We start from the raw sequence: 19300 nt of genomic DNA, 5'->3' as shown, positions 1-19300 counted from the left end.
AAAGTAATCACCGACTGAAACTTCAACCACCTGGCCGGGATCATTCCCAAATACCAGGCCCAGTATGGCCCCTGCCCGAGTTGGACTATTTACATACTGCTCTAAAAAAACTCTCCTGGATGCTCCTTACAAATTCTGCTCCATCTACGCCTCCAACACTACATGAGTCCCATTCAATATTGGGGAAGTTAAAATTTCCCATCACGACCACCCTATTGGTCCTACATTTATAATCTGTAATCTGTCTACATATTTGTACCTCTACTTCACGCTAGCTTTTGGGAAGCCTGTAGTAAAGTCCCAACAATGTTACTGCACCCTTCCTATTTCTTAGCTCTTACCCATATTGCCTCAGTGCTCGAATCCTCCATCGTGCCCTCCTTAATCACAGCTGTGATATAATCTCTGACCAGTAATCCAACTCCTCCACCCCATTTACCTCACTCTCTATCCCTCCTGAAGCATCTATACCCTGGGATATTTAGTTGCCAGTCTTGCCCTTCCCTCAACCAAATCTCAGTAATACCAACAACATCATATTCCCAGGTACTAATCCAAGCCCTAAATTCATCTGCCTTACCTGCTACACTTCTCGTATTGAAACAAATGCACCTCAGACCACCTGTCCCTTTGCGTTCATCATCTCTTCCCTGTCTACTCTTCCCCTTAGTCACATTGAGTTTATTATCTAGTACCTTACTGGCTTTAGTTGCTGCCTCTTTACTGACCTCTAACTTCCTAATCTGGTTCTCATCCCCTGCCATATTAGTTTAAAACCTCCCCAACAGTGTTAGCAAAAGCACCCCCGAGGACATTCGTTCCAGTCCTGCCCAGGTGTAGACCATCTGATTTGTAATGGCCCCACCGCCCCCAGAACCGGTTCCAATGTCACAAAAATATGAACCCCCTCCCTCCTGCACCATCTCTCAAGTCACGTATTCATTCTGACCATTCTTGAATTTCTACTCTGACTGTCTCGTGGCACTGGTAGCAATCCTGAGATTACTACCTTTTGAGGTCCTACTTTTTAACTTATCTCCTAACACCCTAAATTCTTATTGGAGAACCTCATCCAGTTTTTTACCTATATCGTTGGTGCCTATATGCACCACGACAACTGGCTGTTCACCCTCCCCCTTCAGTATGTCCTGCAGCCGATCTGAGACATCCCTGACCCGTGCACCCGGGAGGCAACATACCATTCGGGAGTCTTGTTTTTGACCACAGCCTGTCTACTCCCCTTACGATTGAATCCCCTATGACTATCGCCCTGCCAGTCTTTTTCCCGCCCTTCTGTGCAGCAGAGCCAGCCATGGTGCCATGAGCCTGGCTACGACTGCCTTCCCCTGGTGAGTCACCTTCCCCCAACAGTATCCAAAATGGTATACCTGTTTTGGAGGGAGATGACCGCAGGGGACACCAGCACTGCCTTCCTGCTCTTTCTCTGCCTTTTGGTCATCCATTCCCTGTCTCCCTCACCAATCCTAATCTGCGGTGTGACCAACTCACTGAACGTGCTATCCACGACCTCCTCAGCATCGCGGGGGCTCCAAAGTGAGTCCATCCGCAGCTCCAGAGCCGTCATGCGGTCTAATAGGAGCTGCAGCTGGACACACTTCCCACACATGAAGGAGTCAGGGCATCGGCCGCGTCCCTGAACTCCCACATTGCGTGCGAGGAGCATCACACGGGTCTGGGATCTCCTGCTATTTTTACACTTTACCGTAACTGATTACAAATATAATATCAAATAATAAGTGAAAGGAATAAAGATTTTACTTACCAATCACAATACTTAGCAACACACGAAGAGTTACATTTCTCCCAGCTACTGCTAATTGGTGCACTTTCCTTACCAGCTAATCAGGTCACTGCTTTGCTGTGATGTCACTCTTCAAGGTAAGTTTTTAAAGAGGAAAACATACCTCCCCGACAGACCCCTGGCCACTGCTCCCGCCAAAAATCTGAAGGCCGCTTCTCCGGCAGCTGTGTCCCCACCTCTCACCTCGTGCTCTTTTATCCTGTGGCCCCGCAGCTCTCCAGTCGCTCTTTTATCCTGTGTCCCTGCCGCTCTCCTCGCGCTCTTTCACTGAGTCTCTGCCGCTCTCCTCGCGCTCTTTCACTGAGTCTCCGCCGCTCTCCTCACGCTCTTTCACTGTGTCCCCGCCACTCTCGCGCTTTTTCACTGTGTCCCCGCCGCTCTCCTCGCGCTCTTTTATCCTGTATCCCCGCCGCTCTCCTCGCGCTCTTTCACTGTGTCCCCGCCACTCTCGCGTTTTTTCACTGTGTCCCCGCCGCTCTCCTTGCGCTCTTTTATCCTGTGTCCCTGCCGCTCTCCTCGCGCTCTTTCACTGAGTCTACGCCACTCTCCTCGCGCTCTTTCACTGTGTCCCCGCCGCTCTCGCGCTTTTTCACTGTGTCCCCGCCACTCTCCGCGCACTTTTATCCTGTATCCCCGCCGCTCTCCTCGCGCTCTTTCACTGTGTCCCCGCCACTCTCACGTTTTTTCATTGTGTCCCCGCCGCTCTCCTCGCGCTCTTTTATGCTGTGTCCCTGCCGCTCTCCTCGCGCTCTTTCACTGAGTCCCCGCCGCTCGCCTCGCGCTCTTTCATTGCAGGCTGTGACGTCACAGTTCAACTTCTTTCCACTTCTACCTGTCCTCGAGCCTCCCTCTTGATCTTTACTCGGTAAGGAGGGAAACATTGAAGAAGTGTTTTTCTGTTTTACTTTTGCATGAGACAAGAATAAACTATTATTGCAGTTCACCTATGTGCTCGTTGAATGTTTCCCATTGCCTATCAACCGTCATCCCTTTAAGTAACGTTTCCCAATCCATCCCGTGCCTTATACCATCGTAGTTTCCTTTAATAAGATTCAAGATCCTGAAGGTCGGGATCCTGGCCTGTCTAAACTTGATGTATTGTTATTGAGCAGTGAAAGCGGAGAAGGTGCGGGGCTGGAGTGGGGAGCTGGAGACTTTGTGGGCGTGAATAGAGGCAGGTTCTTGTAAGGGGTCAGGGTTGCGGGTGCTGGCAACGACGGTACTCGTTTGCTCCAGGCAAATATTTGGGGAGTCCGGTGGTGCGTGGTGCCACCACGCAGGAACCTCGCGTGGTGGCTGCGGACTCAGTCTGCGACCGCCCTGGTGGGGGTCGGGGGGATCGAGCACTCGGGGGGGTGGGGGGGGGCCTTGTGGGCGGCCGGGGCGGCAAACAGGCTAGTCTGATGCAGGGGAGCGCGGCCTATCGGGGGGGCCTACGTTGTCCGTGTTGGTCCTCGGTCCGAGTCCACCACGGCTCTCGGTGCGGCCGCTGGAGGCGTGCGCGGACTTGGATCCGGAAGTGTGGGGGCCCGTTCGCGAAGCTGCGTGAGGCACTCCAGGGCCCGGCCAGCCCCTTCAAGGTAAGTGAATTGCTATTTATTTTTTGCAGGAAACTGGGGAGTGCAACACCAGCGTTTTTACGCCAGTGAGGGGACATAGCCCCATTTTAGAATCCAGCCCCTTGTATCTGGAAAAGGTGAACTTTGTATGTGGGGCGGATGGGGGGAGGAGTGAGGGGTTTCACAAGAGATGGGGTTTGTTTGTACTATAGCTCAAGGAGCTGGTTACCATCAGTTGTTAAGGGGAACGGGGTGGCGGCGGCAAAATGGGATTGGTTGGGGTTACTGCGGGGGATGGTGTTGGAGTTTGGGTTGTTTTTTCTTTGTTATGTTTTGTGTTTAAAATGTTAAAATATCAAAAACTTGAATAAAGATATTTTCCAAAAGGCTTCAGGATCCTAGTCTCAGAATCAACTCCACCTTGATGAAGAATTCTATCATATTATGTGCGCTCATCCCTAAGGGGCCTCTCACAATGGGATTGCCGATTATTCCTTTCTTATTGCACAATACCGAGTCTAGGGTGGCCTGTTCTCCAGATGGTTCCTCAACGTATTGGTCCAGAAAACCATCCCTTACACACTCCAGGAATTCCTCCTTTATGGTATTGTTATTAATTTGACTTGCACAATCTATATGCAGATTAAAGTCACCCATAATAACAGATGTTCCTTTACTGCATGCGCTGCAATTTCTTGTTTAATGCCATTTCAAACATCACAACAGTTTGCAGCTCTATATAAAGCCCCCAGTATTGTTTTATGCCCATTCCACATCATCGGAGCTAATAGCGTTCCTCACATTGTTAATTTCCTCTTTAACAAGCAATGCGATTCCACTGCCTTTTTCTTTTTGTCTGTCCTTCCTAAATACTGAATATCCCAATATGCAGTTCACATCCCTGGTCACCCTGAAGCAATGTCTTCGTAATCCCGACTATATCATACCCGTTTACATCTCTTTGCGTGATTAATTCATCCAATTTATTGCGACTTGTTAAGACTTGTGTTTTTAACATTACTTGCTCCGTTCCCATTATTTTTTGCTGAGACGCTGTTTGATTCTGGCCTGTGATTTCTCTGGCTGTCATTTTTCTTATTCCTCTTACTGTCTTTTGTTCTTATCCTTAATTCCCCCACCTCTGACTCCTTGCATAGGTTCCCATTCCCCTGCCATTTTAGTTTAAACCAGTAATTTTCAAAGTCAGGGTCGCGCCCCACAGGTGGGTTGCGGGCGGGTGTGGGGAGGGTCGCGGGCCATGAGTTGCAGCGTTCACAATTGTGGAGAGTAATGCCCATCAGCCGCGACCGGCGTTTACAAATGGCGGCCGCGACCGGCGTTTACAAATGGTGGCCGCGACCGGCTTTTACAAATGGCGGCCGCGACCGGCGTTTACAAATGGCGGCCGCGACCGGCGTTTACAAATGGCGGCCGCGACCGGCTTTTACAAATGGCGGCCGCGACCGGCTTTTACAAATGGCGGCCGCGACCGGCTTTTACAAATGGCGGCCGCGACTGGCTTTCAGAATGCATGTGTGCCCGTTCATCAGTGTGCAGGCCTGGAGTGCAGTGGGAAAGATCGCCCCCCCCTGACGTCAGCGCGCTGACCCAGGAGAAGATTTTTTAAAAATTGAAACAGTCCTCCTGCCTGAAGAAACAGCAGAGAGCAGGACACGTGCCCTGAACACTGGCATCACATTCTCTGGGCGCGAGCGTGGTTCCTCCATTTTCCAGCAAGCAACAGGATTGAAGAATTTAAAATGGATCATTTTGTAATAAGGAAGAGAAGGTCAGAGACACAAACAGGCCAGAATCTCTCAACTAAACCTGCTGGAGGGAGTGGCTCAGGAGAATCCACAGCGGGACAAAGTAGTGCTGGTGTGTGTGCAAGGACCTCTGGTGAACGGCCCATTAGGAAGAAGCTGAAATCAGGAACAAAGCAGTATAAAGATGATTTTTTAGTTGTGCCAATGCAAATCAGGATGCGAAGCCCATTTGTGTTATATGCTGGGAAGTACTGGCAAATTAAAGTTTGAAACTCTCAAAACGTCAAAGGCATTTGAAGACTAAGCATGGTGAGTTCGAAGACAAACCTCTTGATTTTTTTCAAAGGATGCAGCAAGGACTTTAATCGTCAGCTGAAGTCCTCAGCAGAAATGTTACATTGAATGACAAAGCCTCTTGCATGGCAGCTTACTCAGTAGCTAAAGAAAAAATGCCCCACACTGTAGCGAAAAGGTTAATTCTCCCTGCAGCAATAGTCATAGCTCATACGGTCCTAGGTGAGAGGTTAGCTGAAAAAGTGAAATGCATCCCAGTTAGTGATAATACAGTGGCTCGGCGAATTTGTGATATTGCTTGAGAATTTAGAAGCTAAGCTTATTTTTCATTTAAAATCAGCACAGGAATTCTCAATACAATTAGTTTTAAGTACAGATGTATCAGATTGTGCAACCTTGCTAGTTTTATGTTTGGTATGTTTGGCACAATGAATTTGTTGAGGATTTGCTTTGCTGCTTGACATTAGCAACCCACACGACTGGAGCAGAGACTTTTGAAGCATTGAATAGTTGCGTAGTTGGAAAGTGCGGGCTCGACTGGGTTCATTACAGAGGAATCACAAACATGACTGGGAAAACCAGCGGAGTTATAATAAAGGATTAAGGAAGCAGCTGGTCAGGACATTGTTTGGAATCATTGTTTTATTCACCTTGAAGCATTGGCATCAAAAGGAATTCCATCCGACCTTGAAGTGGTATTGAAAGGAATTGTGTAAGTTGTGAATTTCATTAAATGCAGCACACTCTCTACCAGACTTTTTGAGACTTTGTGTTCCGATATGGGACTGAGCGCATGCCATTATTGCTCCGCACAGAAGTACCTTGGCTGTCAACGGGTCAGGTGCTAGGCAGAGATACGTACTGAGGTATCAATTCCACGCTTTCCTCCTTGAGAAATCGTCCCCTCTAGCTGATGAAACTTGGATACTAACTATGTCTTACCTTGCAGACATCTTTTCAATTCTAAATAAACTGAACCTCAAACTGCAAGCGAAGAATGATGATTGTTTTCGGCACTGAAGAAATCGATGCTTTCCAAAAGTTATAAAAAGTTTGCAAGTACAAAGCCAAAACTACTACATGTACCCTACACTGCTACGACACATCTAAGAAAACCATAAGGGAACTGTCAATAGACTGACAAGTTTTATTCAGCCACATCTGGCTGCGCTGATCAACCGTTTTTGTCGCTACTTTCCAGAGGAGAAGATTGAGATTTTGAATGAGAAGAGGTGGGTGAAAAATCCTTTGAGTTTGAGACCACAGAATCAATTGTTATCTTGCAGCTGACTCCAAATAAAGCGACTGAACTTCTGCGCCCCAGTTGTGGCAGAATGTTAAAAACACGGCACAAGTCCAGAAGGCTATCAGCATCCTGGAGTAGCATCTCCGAGGAGTATCCGGAGCTGAGTAAAACAAGCATTTACTGCTTTTGCCCTTCACGATGACCTACATGTGCGAGGTTAGATTTTCCGTCCTCACAAAGACGAAGACAGCACAAAGGTACCCGATATGTGCATAGCCCTCTCCTCCTGTGAACCTGTTTGGAGTGAGATTGTGAGGACCAACCAGGCTCATCTGTTGCATTAAAGGTAAGAGAAAATGGTGGTTCGCGAAGGTCGGCCGGCGTGGTTCGCGAAGGTCGGCCGGCGTGGTTTGCGAAGGTCGGCCGGCGTGGGTCACGAAGGATAGCTAGCTGGTAAAAATAGGACCCGGGATAAAAGTTTGAAAAACACTGGTTCAAACCCTCCCCAACCACTCAAGCAAATATTCCCCTTAGGACATCAGTCCTGGTCCTGCCCCAGGTGTAACCCTCTGAGGGAAGAAAATGATAAAATAAAAGGATAAAGGATCGCTGGTGCATTAGGTTAGCTTCCAGTTAAAGTCTTTATGGAGTTCAAGCTTTCTTTTCAATACTTCTGTCTAATACATAGCAGTAGACTGGAAATCAGAGATGCATGTGATTAAAGCAATTTCCGTGATTATGGGTGACTTTAATCTGAATATTGATTGGGTGATTCAAATTAGTCATAGAGCAATCGAGGAGGAATTTCCGTAATGTACGGAATGGTTACGGTAAGGAACCAACAAGCGAACAGGCTATCTTGGACTGGGTGTTGTGCATTGAGAAAGGATTAGTTGGCAATCTAGTTGTAAGAGAATCCTTGAGAATGAGTGACCATAATATGATAGAATTCTTTATCAAGGTGGATAGTGAGGTAATTGATTCTGAGACTAGGCTTCTGAACGTCAATAAAGGTAACTCTGATGGTATGGTGCATGAGTTGGCTATGATGGACTGAGAAACATTACTGAAAGAAAGGACAGTGGACAGGCAATGGCAGGCATTCAAGGAACGAATAGGTGAACTTCAAAAGTTGTTTATTCCATTTTGGCGCAAGAGTAAAAAGGGAGCTGTGACCAAACCATGACTTACAAGGGAAAGTCAGAGATAGTATTAGGGTCAAAGACGAGGCATGCAAATTAGCAAGAAAAAGCAATAGACCCGAGGATGGAAACCGTTTGAAATTCAGCAAAGGTGAACCACGTGATTGTTTAAGAAGGGGAAATACAACTTCCAGTGACAGGGATGTGCTGAGCAGACACACAAAAGATGGCTCTCCTTCTGGAAACATGAATTTAGGCACTTTCAACCCAAAACAACCTGCTAAATCCAGAACCCCCCCCCTCCAACATCACCAAGCCATGCCTAGCAGCAGCAACCAGGTGGGTTTGTCCAGGGCAGGCAGCCAACATTGAACATTTGGCGCCTACTGAACGTGATAATGACCCCCTCTGGGGAGAGAACACCAGAAGTGATCATCTCCCTCGACGCAAAAAGGCCTTTGACAGAGTCAAGTAGAAGTGCCTCATAGAGGTACTGGAACAGTTTGGGTTTGGGTCAGGTTTCACCTCCTGGGTGAAACTACTGTACAGCGCTTCCATGGCGAGCGTACGGATAACCACCACCAGCTCTAAATACTTCAAGCTGCGCAAAAGCATGAGGCAGGGATGCCCGCTGTCCCCACTGCTGTTTGCACTAGCAATCGAGCCACTGGCAATCGCCCTCAGAACGGCGAAGGGGTAGAGAGGTAGCCAGTGGGGAGTGCCACACTATGCGGATGACCTGCTCATGTACATCTTGAACTCCCAGGCCAGCATGGAAGGGGTAATGAAACTCCTAAAGGAGTTCAGAGCCTTCTCGGGCTACAATCTCAACCTGAGCAAAAGTGAAATATTCCTGGTGAACCCGCAAGGGGGAGGGGCAGAGCTGTAGGGCTGCCATTGAAACAAGCCCAAACCAGATTCCACCACCTGGGGATCCATATAACCCACGACTGAATACGGATCGACAAATGGAACCTCACGAGTCTGGAGGAGGAAGTCAAAAGGGGCCTACAGAGGTGGGATGCAGTCCCACTGTTGCTGGCAGAGAGAGCGCAGACGATCAAAATGAATGTACTACCCAGATTCCTCTTCCTGTTCAGATCCCTCCCAATCTACATCCCCAAGGCCTTCTTGAGCATGGCAGATAAACTAATCATGGCTTTTGAGGTGGTTTGGGTGGGGGTTGAAGAACTCCTGCAGAGGGACATGTGAGCCCTAGCCATGATCACCCTCCCATTTACCCCCCTCCACCGACCAAGTATGCAAAAAGCCCCGTGGTGGCAGCCACGCTCCGAACTTGGTACCAGATGAGACAGCACTTCAGTCTAACAGAAACGTCCACAATGGCCCCCATCTGCAACAACTACAGGTTTACTTCCGCAATAATGGATGCCACTTTCAAAAGGTGGAGACATGACAAGGGGCCACTGACGGTTAGTGATAGAGTAGCGACCCTGGAAGAACTCCCAGAGAGATTCCAACTACCAAAAGAAAAAGAAACGTGAGACACAGGAGTCAAAAACTTTCTCCGTAAGGAAACAACGTGTTACCCTCAGATACCAGGACAAACAAGCCACGGGACAGAAGAAACAAGGGGAGAACGGAGTGTGGGGCCGGGGGGTAGCAAAAGCACGCAAAGTAGGCAAGAGAGACAAGGGACAAAACCGCTGGGGAAAGGCCTGAGGGCATGCTGAAAACCAAAGTAAATGGTAAAGATGCACTTGTAAATAAGCACTTGGGCCACACTGGGGAGTATAACGGGCAGACCAGCGAAAGGGAGACCAGGGCCGCAGTGGGAGGGCAGACAATGGCTTGTAGACTTCTGCTTGCCTTTGTCTTCCCTTTTATCTTAATTTTCTTTGTTCTTGCTTTATAAGTTCAATTTGTTCTCTTGTTTTTGTTTTGTTTTCTGTTTTGTGTGAGTATGCAACATGAACTGAGGTGTAAAATGTGAAAACCAATAAAACATTTTTTAAAAAGGGGGAAATACAATATGAAAGTAAGCTAGCGGGGAATGTAAAAACTGACAGTTTTTTTAAGGTGTGTAAAGAGAAAAAGATTGATTAAAAACTAATGGAAGCCCCTTATAGTCAGAAATGGGGGAATTCATAATGAGGAACAAAGAAATGGCTGTGGAACTAAATTTATTCTTGCTTTTGACTTCACAAACGAAGATATGAATAATGTACTGGAAGTTCTGAGAAACACGAGTTTCAGTGAGGAGCTGAATGAAATTAGTGTTAGTAAAGAAATGGTTTGGGGACAAATCTCCAGGGCCTGATGATCGTTATCCCAGAGTACTTAAGGAAGTGGCCCTAGAAATAGTAGATCCATTGGTGGTCATTTTCCAAAATTTTGGGATTCTGGAATGGTTCCTGCAGATTGAGGGATAGCTAATTTAACCTTGCTATTAAAAAGAGGGGTGGAGAGAAAACGGCGGCAGTAGGGAAGTTGCTGGAGTCCACTATCAAGGATTTTATAGCACAGCATTGGGAAAGCAGTGGTATAATCAGACGTCAGCATGGATTTACGAAAGGGAAATTATGCTTGTCAAATCTACTGGAATTCTTTGAAGATGTAACTAGCTGAGTTGACTAGGGTGGATGTGGTTTATTTAAACTTTCAGAAGGCTTTTGACAAGGTCTCACGTAGCAGATTACTATGTAAAGTTGGAATGCACTGCCTGTGGAAGTAGTTGAATCGGAAACATTAGGGACCTTCAAGCGGCTATTGGATAGGTACATGGATTACGGTAGAATGCTGGGGTGTAGATTGATTTGTTCTTAATCTAGGACAAAAGTTCGGCACAGCATTGTGGGCCGAAGGGCCTGTTCTGTGCTGTATTTTCTATGTTCTAAAGTTAAAGATTGCAGGTAGTGTCTTGAGATGGATAGAAAGCTGGTTAGCAGACAGGAAGCAAAAAGTTGGAATAAATGGGTCTTTTTCTGATTGGCAGGCAGTGACTAGTGGGGTATTGCAGGGATCTATGCTCTGAACCCAAATGTTCATATTATATGTCAATGACTGACCAGGGAACTGAATGTATTATCTCTGGACGAGGGAACTAAATGTATTTATCTCCAAATTTACAAATGTTACAAAGTTGAGTGGGAGTGGGAGGGTGAGCCGTGAGGAGGATGCAGAGATGTTTCAGCGGGATTTGGACAGGCTGATTGAGTGGGCAAATGCCTGGAAGATGAAGCATAATGTGGATAAATGTGAGGTTATCGAATTCGGCAGTAGAGGAAGGCAGATTATATTTGAATGGGTATAAATTGAGAGAGGTGGATACTCAGCGAGACCGTGGTGCCCTTGTGCATCAGTCGCTGAAAGTAAACATATAGGTACAGTAGGCAGTAAAGACAGCAAATGGTATGTTGGCCTTCATAGCGAGAGGATTTGAGTATAGGAATGGAGATGTTTTACTCCAATTGTATATGGCATTGGTGAGGCCACACCTGGAGTATTGTGTACAGTTTTGGTCTGAAGAAGGATGTTCTTGCTATGGAGGGAGTGCAGCGGAGGTTTGCCTGGTTGGTTCCTGGGATGGCGGGACTGCCATGAGGAGGATTATATTCATTGGAGCTTAGAAGAGTGAGAGAGAATGGCCTTCTCCTGCTTCTATTTTCTATGTGTGTTTCTAAGTATGTTTTTTCCTTCTAGATAGTTTTCTCTGGTAAAGCTGTCGACTTTGTTTGTAAATTCAAGATGATTTCAAATATATTGTCAAGATGAGTCAGGCACTCACTGGTTTTAGAACAATAAAGCAGTTCTTTACTTCAGTGAGAAAGAGAGAGCAAGAGTGTTCCTTCTTTCAAGATCTAATCACCTCTGCCCAGCTCACTGGGAAGCATCACACAGGAACCTATCATTGACTTGTCAGTCAATACTGTTCCTGGGCAACCCACAGCTTGCCAGTCAGCCAATCGAACCAACTTCCTCCAAAGCTGGTTCTTAAGGTTCACCTGGCTCCGACTAATCTGTTTTCTCCTCTCCAAAATATTAAACCTGGAACACTGTCTTGACTAGTAGGCTTGAGTCCACTGCTTAAAGGCACATTCCAATTATGGGTCCATGGACCAAAAATAATAAACACAAAAGAAAAGAATGGGAACAAAGGAAAATCAAAAGGAAGGGCTCTAACACCGCTTTGAGACATCCTTGACCCTAGCACTAGGGAGGCAACAAACCACCCTGGAGTCTCGGTTGCGGCCACAGAATGCCTGTCTAGCCCCCTTACAGTTGAATCCCCTTTTACTATTGCATTTCTACACTTGTTCCTCCTCCACTGTGCAACAGATCCAACCATGGTGCAATGAATTTGGCTTTCACTGCTTTCCTCTGAGACTATTCCCCTCAACAATATCGAAAGTGGTATATTGGTTTTGCAGGGAATAGCCCACTGCCTGCCTATACCTCTTGCTATGCCTGGTGATCACCCATTCCCTTCTTGCCTGTGGACTCGTAGCCTGTGATGGACCACAATTTGTGCTTTCCATGATACAGTCCACAGAGTCCTCAGTCACTAATCCAGCTCCGATAACCCGGGCGCCTGGGAGCTGCAGCTTGAGACACATCCTGCACACATGCTGGTCGCACACATGCTGGTCCCACGCACTGGAAATGTTTCTAATTTCCCACATAGAGCAGGAAGAGCGCACCATGGTTTTGAGCTCCCTAACGTGACTTACTCCTGTAAATTAAACCTTTTGGAAGATAACTTAATATCAAATATATCAATTATTTGAGGGCCCTACTTTCCTGCTCCTTGTTGTTACAGAATAGAGCCCTTACAAATGATGAACCACAAAATAAGACCTTAAAAACTATAAGTGATAAAAGTAATAATACTTACCTGACCATACTCACGGTACTCAAAACATCACTGACCATACTCTTTTTAAAGAAATTATAAATATAAAGTACCCAATTCATTTTTTCCCAATTAAAGGGCAATTTAGCGTGGTCAGTCCACCTACCCTGTACATCTTTGGGTTGTGGGGTTGAGACCCATGCAAACATGGGGAGAATGTGCAAACTCCATATGGACAGTGACCTGGAACCGGAATCGAAGCTGGGTCCTCGGCGCTGTGAGGCAGCAGTACCAACCACTGCGCCACCGTGCCGCCCATCACCGACTATATAAAGGCTTAGCTTGTTCCCTCCTCACTGAACTCCCATAGTCATCAAACTCCAACTTAAGCACTCTGCGGCAGCCCAAAGCAGCACTCTGGTACAGACAAATTCAGCTCTGTAAGATGACCTGCTTTTATATTCTCTGAGTCCAACCTCTGAAAACCTGTCTAAGCAAGTTATCTAATTAACTGTAGTTGTATGTTATCAAAGAAGGTTTACTTAAAATAACTTTACCCAGCATGCACATCCACAGATGTTCCAACAGAGTTTCTGGATTGTGGTCAGAATTGGGAATCATTGAGAAACTTTAATCTAGGGGCTCATCCTTACTGTTGCGCAACTGACAGCAGTAAGCCATCCATCCCATTGAACCTGTACTGCCAGACAATTAAATCATGGCTGATCTGTTCTAACTCGATCTACTGCAATGGTTTTGTATCCCTTAATTCCTTGCCTAACAAAAGTCTGTCAATCTATTGGTCTCAAGAACTTTTGTTTCTGGAGTGGCTGTGGGAAGAGCTCCAGATTTCCCCTTGCCTTTGTGTGCAGAAATGTTTCCTGACATCACTCTTGAATGACCGAGCTCTGATGTTAAGGTAATGCCCCTTTGTTCTAGTATCCCCCACCAGCGCTTCTAATTACCCTATGAAATCCTTTAAACATCTTAAACATGTCAATTAGTTGCTGCTTTATTCTTCTATCCTCAAGGGAATATGGGACTAGACTCTGGAACTTCTGCCCTCTTAAATTCACCCTTTCAACAAAGATGGGGATTGATCCTGAGACTTCTGGTATGTGTGCCTCTTGGTAGCCTATAAATTCACCAATAAATTGGTGAGAGAGGAGTTGGATTTTGTTTTCCTTCCAACTGCTGACTTGGAGAACACGAATTAGAGGCACAGATTTGCTGCACCGTGATGTTGTAATATGTTCACCAAGTCACATTGGTCAAATGCTGCTGACAGCTTTTTGTTCAAAATGGGAAAATGCCGTGTTTTAAATAATTGTAAAGCATTCAGTCCATTTAGTACTTTTACTTCATGGCTCAAGACTTTACATTATTGATACCGTTAGAAGGAGCTTCCTCGTTAACAGCATCTGCACCACAGGGACTGCAGCAGGAAACATAGAAACTGGGAGCCGGAGTAGGTTATTCGGCCCTTCGAGCCTGCTCTGCATTTCCGTATGTTCGTGGCTGATCCTCTATCTCAATGCCATATTCCCACTTTCTCCCCATGCCCTTGATGCCATTAAAATCTAAAAAATGTTCTCCTTCTGGAATATATTCAGTAACTTTGCCTCCACAGTCTTCTGTGGTAGAGAATTCCACAGGTTCACTACCCTTTGAAGAAGAAATGTTTCCTCATCTCAGCCCTAAATTGCTGTCTCCGTATCCTGAGACTGTGTTCCCAGTTGTAGATTACCCAACCAGGGAAAACATCCTCCTTGCATCTAGTCTGTCCAACCCTGTTAGAATTTTAGAATTTTCTACATTTGTACGGCCACAATTGGAATACTGTGTGCAGTTCTGGTCACCCTATTATAGAAAGGATATTACTAAACTAGAAAGAGTGCAGAAAAGATTTACTAGGATGTTGCCAGGACTTGATGGTTTGAGTTATAAGGAGAGGCTGGATAGACTGGGACTTTTTTCCCTGGAGCGTAGGAGGCTTAGGGGTGATCTTATAGAGGTCTATAAAATAATGAGGGGCCTAGATAAGGTAGATAGTCAACATCTTTTCCCAAAGGTAGGGGAGTCTAAAACTAGAGGGCATAGGTTTAAGGTGAGAGGGGAGAGATTCAGAAGGGCCCAGAGGGCAATTTCTTCACTCAGAGGGTAGTGAGTGTCTGGAATGTGCTGCCAGAGGTAGTAGTAGAGGTGGGTACAATTGTGTCTTTTAAAAAGCATTTAGATAGTTACATGGGTAAGATGGGTATAGAGGGTTATGGGCCAAGTGCGGGCAACTGGGACTAGCTTAATGGTAAAAACTGGGCGGCATGGACTGATTGGGCCGAAGGGCCTGTTTCCATGCTGTAAACTTCTATGATTCTATGATTTCAATCAGATCTCCTCTTATCCTTCTAAACTCCAGTGAATGCAGGCCGAGTCGAACCAATCCCTCTTCAGAGGACAGGCCCATCAACCCCGGTATCAGCCTAGTAAACATCTGCTGTACTTCCTCCTTTGCAAGTATGTGCTTTCTTGGGTAGGGAGACCAAGTTTTCACGCAATGCTCCAGGTGTGGCGTAGTGCTTTGTCGCTGGACTAGTAATCCAGAGAAACGGAGTCATGCTCTGGGCACCGGGTTCGAATCCTGCCATGGCATTTGATGAAATTTGAATTCAATAAGAAAATCTGGAACTAGAAGTCTAACAGTGATCCTGAAACCATTGTCGATTGTCATAAAACCCCACCTGGTTCACTAATGTCCTTTAGGGGAAGGAAATCGGTCGTCCTTACCTGGTCTGGCCTACATGTGACTCCAGACCCCACAGCAATGTGGTTCATTCTTAAATGCCCTCAGGGATGGGCAATAAATGCTGGCCCAGCCAGTGACACCCACATTCCATGAACACATTTTTAACAAAACAAGGCCCTGCATAACTGCAGTAAGACATGCTTCTGAACTCAAATCCACTAGCAAAGAAGGCCAACATACCATTTGCCTCACTAATTGCTGCATCTGCCTCTCCACTTTCATTGACTGGTGGACAAGGACTCCCAGATCTTTTCGTACATCCACACTTCCCAATATGTCACCATTTAAATAATACTCTTCCTTTCTGTTTTTCACACTGAAGTGTAAAACTTCACATTTAGCCACATTATGCTGTATCTACCATGTGTTTTCCCACTCACTCAATTCATCTAAAAATCACTTTGAAACCTCCTTGCATCTTCCTCCCAATTCTGTCCAGTTTTGTGTCATCACCAAACTTGGAGATGACACATTTTGTTTCCTCATCCAGGTTGTTTATATAGATCGTGAACAGCTGGGGCCCAAATGCTTATCCCTGTGGTACCTCACTAGTCGGAAAAAGGAGACAGTTGATCACCACCTTCTTGAGGGCTATTAGGAATGGGGAATAATTGATGGCCCAGCCAGCGATGCCCACATCCTTCAAATGAAAAATAATATAACACTGGAAGTTAGGGAACTTCAGCATGATTTCATAGTTGGAGTGCAAACTCGGCTGATGTTTTCTTGAAAGAAGACCTCTTGATTCTCAATTAAGCAAACATAGATGCGGAATTGAGGTTCTTATTAATCAAATTTATTTCATATTCTAGGTTCTGCATCCTTTGTTTACAAGATCAGAAGCATTTGGAAGCTTACAGGCTAGCAGGATGTCCAAAATTGAGAAGATGAGTATCCAGGGTGTGAGGAGTTTTGGGATAGATGACAAAAACAAGCAAGTTATCACCTTCTATACCCCTTTAACTGTTCTAGTGGGACCAAATGGTGCTGGAAAAACGGTGAGTTCTACAGCTGGAGTATTGGAATTCGACTTTGGTGCATGATGTTGTGATGTACCTTTGAAGGGGTCCATTTTTAAACTGCTATCCATCACTATCCAGGACAAGACAAGGTGTGATGTCGAATCCCATATGCTCTGTAGACAGAACAAAGCGGCAGTCTTACAGATTAAACATACCCCCCCCCTCTCATTGTACTGGGATAATTTCCAGTCAATGTCTTTCTGACCATCAGGATTTCATTTTGGTACTTCTTCCTTCAAGGCTTGTCTGCTTTCTCTGCAGACTCAGCATCATTTCAGGTTTACAGCAAAGGATGTGTCAGGCACTCACTGCATTCAGAACAATAGAGAGGTTTTTTTCAGTTCAAACAGGAGAGGGAGAGAGCGCATTCCTTCCACTTCAAGATCTAAACACTTCTGCTAACTTCTCTCAAAAAAGAATCATGTAGGAGGCAAACACTTCCCGTTGTCAGGCAGAACACTGTCCCTGGCTAACCCACCGGTTGCCAGTTAACCAATCACACTGACTCCACTCCACCCCCCCCCCCCCCCAAAAGCTGGCTCCTACGATCTACTTGGTGCCGAGGAGTCTGGTTTCTCCTCTGCAATATACATAACCTGGGAGCCCAGTGTCCTGGCAAGCAGGCTGTTTCAATTTTAAGCCACCTGCTTAGAGGCACATCCTGATTATGGTCCACGGACCAAAATAATAAAATAGAAGACATGGGAACAAAAGAAATAAACGAAGGACGCTTACAAAACAAAGAAACCACATTATTGCTCTACAGTCCTCATTATATGATTGATATGTTTGTGGTAAACAGAAGAATGCAATGCATGAAACAAATGCAGAAACTTAAACCAATGTGGATTGAAATAGCAGAAACTGGAAGGGGCAGACTAAATTAGTAAAACATGCGATCTGATGTAGAATAAATTAAAATCCAGCCTCGACTGCCACATTAAGATATGAATCAGTTTAACTTGACTTCCCAATCACCCCCCCCGGCATAAGTGTCCTCTTTGAAATTAGTTTGGGTAGTCACATCATGGCACCAACTACCAGCAAGTCAGGATACTCATGTAGTCTACAAGAATAATGAATGCTGGAATCCTGTAGTCTATTTTTCATACTCGGTATTACTTTGTTTATTGAAGTGGGATGTCATTGTGGAAAGAATTAAATTTAAGTGTACATTCTTCTGCATTATGAACAGGGGTTTCATGTTTGAAATGTACTGCTTTGGAACATAAGTATAGAATATGAAATCTTTGCCCTCCTCTGTGCTTTGTTAAAATAATCGTCTATTGGCCAGTGTAGATTTCCAGCATCGTCTCCTGTAGATGGAGTTCTTAACTATTTGCCACAATGATTAAAATCGGTCACTTGATTGTACAGAACTTCAGAATTGCTGAGAAAAGAGACATGATCTCAAAGCTTTTCATCTTGCCCTCATCACAACGGATGCAAGAATGCCAAATTTCAAAGGGAGCAACAATTTATACATACTGCATGGGGTGCAGATTAGTCGACTGATTGGTCAGGGCATTGCTCTGATGAATGTACCATGGAACTATTATCTCCCACACTTTTTCTTTAATTCACAAATAAAATAGAATACCTAACATCTTCCTTTGCCTGCAGAGGACGGGTCCCTGTGGATGAATATGGGTAGCTTCGAGCAAGTGGAAGTCCATCATATTGGCACATTTAAAATTAACTAAAACTGAAGGGCACTAAGGGCAATTTAGCAGGTATTTTGCAAAAATGGGAGTCGGCTTGGAGGTGGTACCACAGTTTATGTCCAACAGCAAGCGTCATTATGACTTGAGACAAAGGCAGTCAACTGTTATATGAAAAGAAAACAAAAACAGAAAATACTGGACAACTGCAGCAGGTCTGACCGCATCGGTGGAGAGAGAAGGAAGCTAATGTTTTGAGTCTGGATGACTCTTTGTCAAAGCTGAAGAGAACTGGAAATAGGGTCAGATTTATACTGTTGTGGGGGGATGTGGAGTGGTGGGGGCTGGATAGAGGGCGAGCCATAGGTGGAGATTGACAAAGATGTTGTGGACAGAAAGACAAAAGGAATGTAAACGAGGGTGATGAAGGCTAAGAAGGGAGCTGATCGTGGCACATAAAGAGATTAGAATGTGTTCATGGCAGAACAAAGGTGAGCAGTGTGTCAAAAGACAACTAGGGGCAGGGAACAGGTGGCCCAAGTGGGGTGGGGGCAATGGTGAGGGAAAAACAGATCAATGGAAGAAATGAAAAATAAATTGATAGAAATAAAAATGGGGTGAAGGTAGAGGAGGGAGCTCACAGTCTGAAGTTGTTGAACTCCAATGTTAAATCCGGGAGGCTGTAACGTGCCTAATCGGAAGATGAGGCGCTGTTCTTCTAGTTTGTGCTAGGCTTCACTGGAACATTGCGGCAGGTCAAGGACAGATATGTGGATGTGAGAGCAAGACGGTGAGTTGAAATGGCAAGCGACAGGAAGGTCTGGGTCCTGGTTGTGGACGGACTGAAGGTGTTCTGCAAAATTGTCACCCAGTTTGCGTTTAGTCTCTCCACTGTAGAGTAGACTATTGTAATAGACCAGATTAGAGGAGATGCACATGAAGCGTTGCCTCAGGAGTGCTTAGGCTGTAGGATGGTGAGCATGGAGGAGGCAAAGGGACAGGTGTTCCACCTGTGATTGCATGGGAAGGTGCTGTGGGAAGAGGGTGAGGTGATGGTGGAGTGGCGCAGGGTATCTGGAGGGAACGATCCCTACGAAATGCTGAAGGAGGAGTGAGAATAGAATCATAGAATTTACAGTGCCAAAGGAGGCCATTTGGCCCATTAAATCTGC

The 19300-nt window shown here is 45.7% G+C and overlaps 1 protein-coding gene across 3 annotated transcripts in view; it reads left to right on the top strand.

Moving 5' to 3' along the window:
- rad50 (RAD50 homolog, double strand break repair protein) overlaps positions 1-19300 on the top strand; it is a 247401-nt gene that overhangs the window by 20579 nt on the left and 207522 nt on the right. For all 3 annotated transcript variants that reach the window (XM_072512634.1, XM_072512633.1, XM_072512635.1), the window contains exon 2: positions 16258-16443. In XM_072512634.1, coding sequence (XP_072368735.1) covers positions 16315-16443 — 129 coding nt within the window. In that variant the 5' untranslated portion in view covers positions 16258-16314. The remainder of the gene's footprint in view (positions 1-16257; positions 16444-19300) is intronic.

This window comes from Scyliorhinus torazame, chromosome 7 (assembly GCF_047496885.1).
Source record: "Scyliorhinus torazame isolate Kashiwa2021f chromosome 7, sScyTor2.1, whole genome shotgun sequence".
Taxonomy (NCBI): Eukaryota; Metazoa; Chordata; class Chondrichthyes; order Carcharhiniformes; family Scyliorhinidae; genus Scyliorhinus; species Scyliorhinus torazame.
This window is presented reverse-complemented; position numbering and strand designations above follow the sequence as displayed.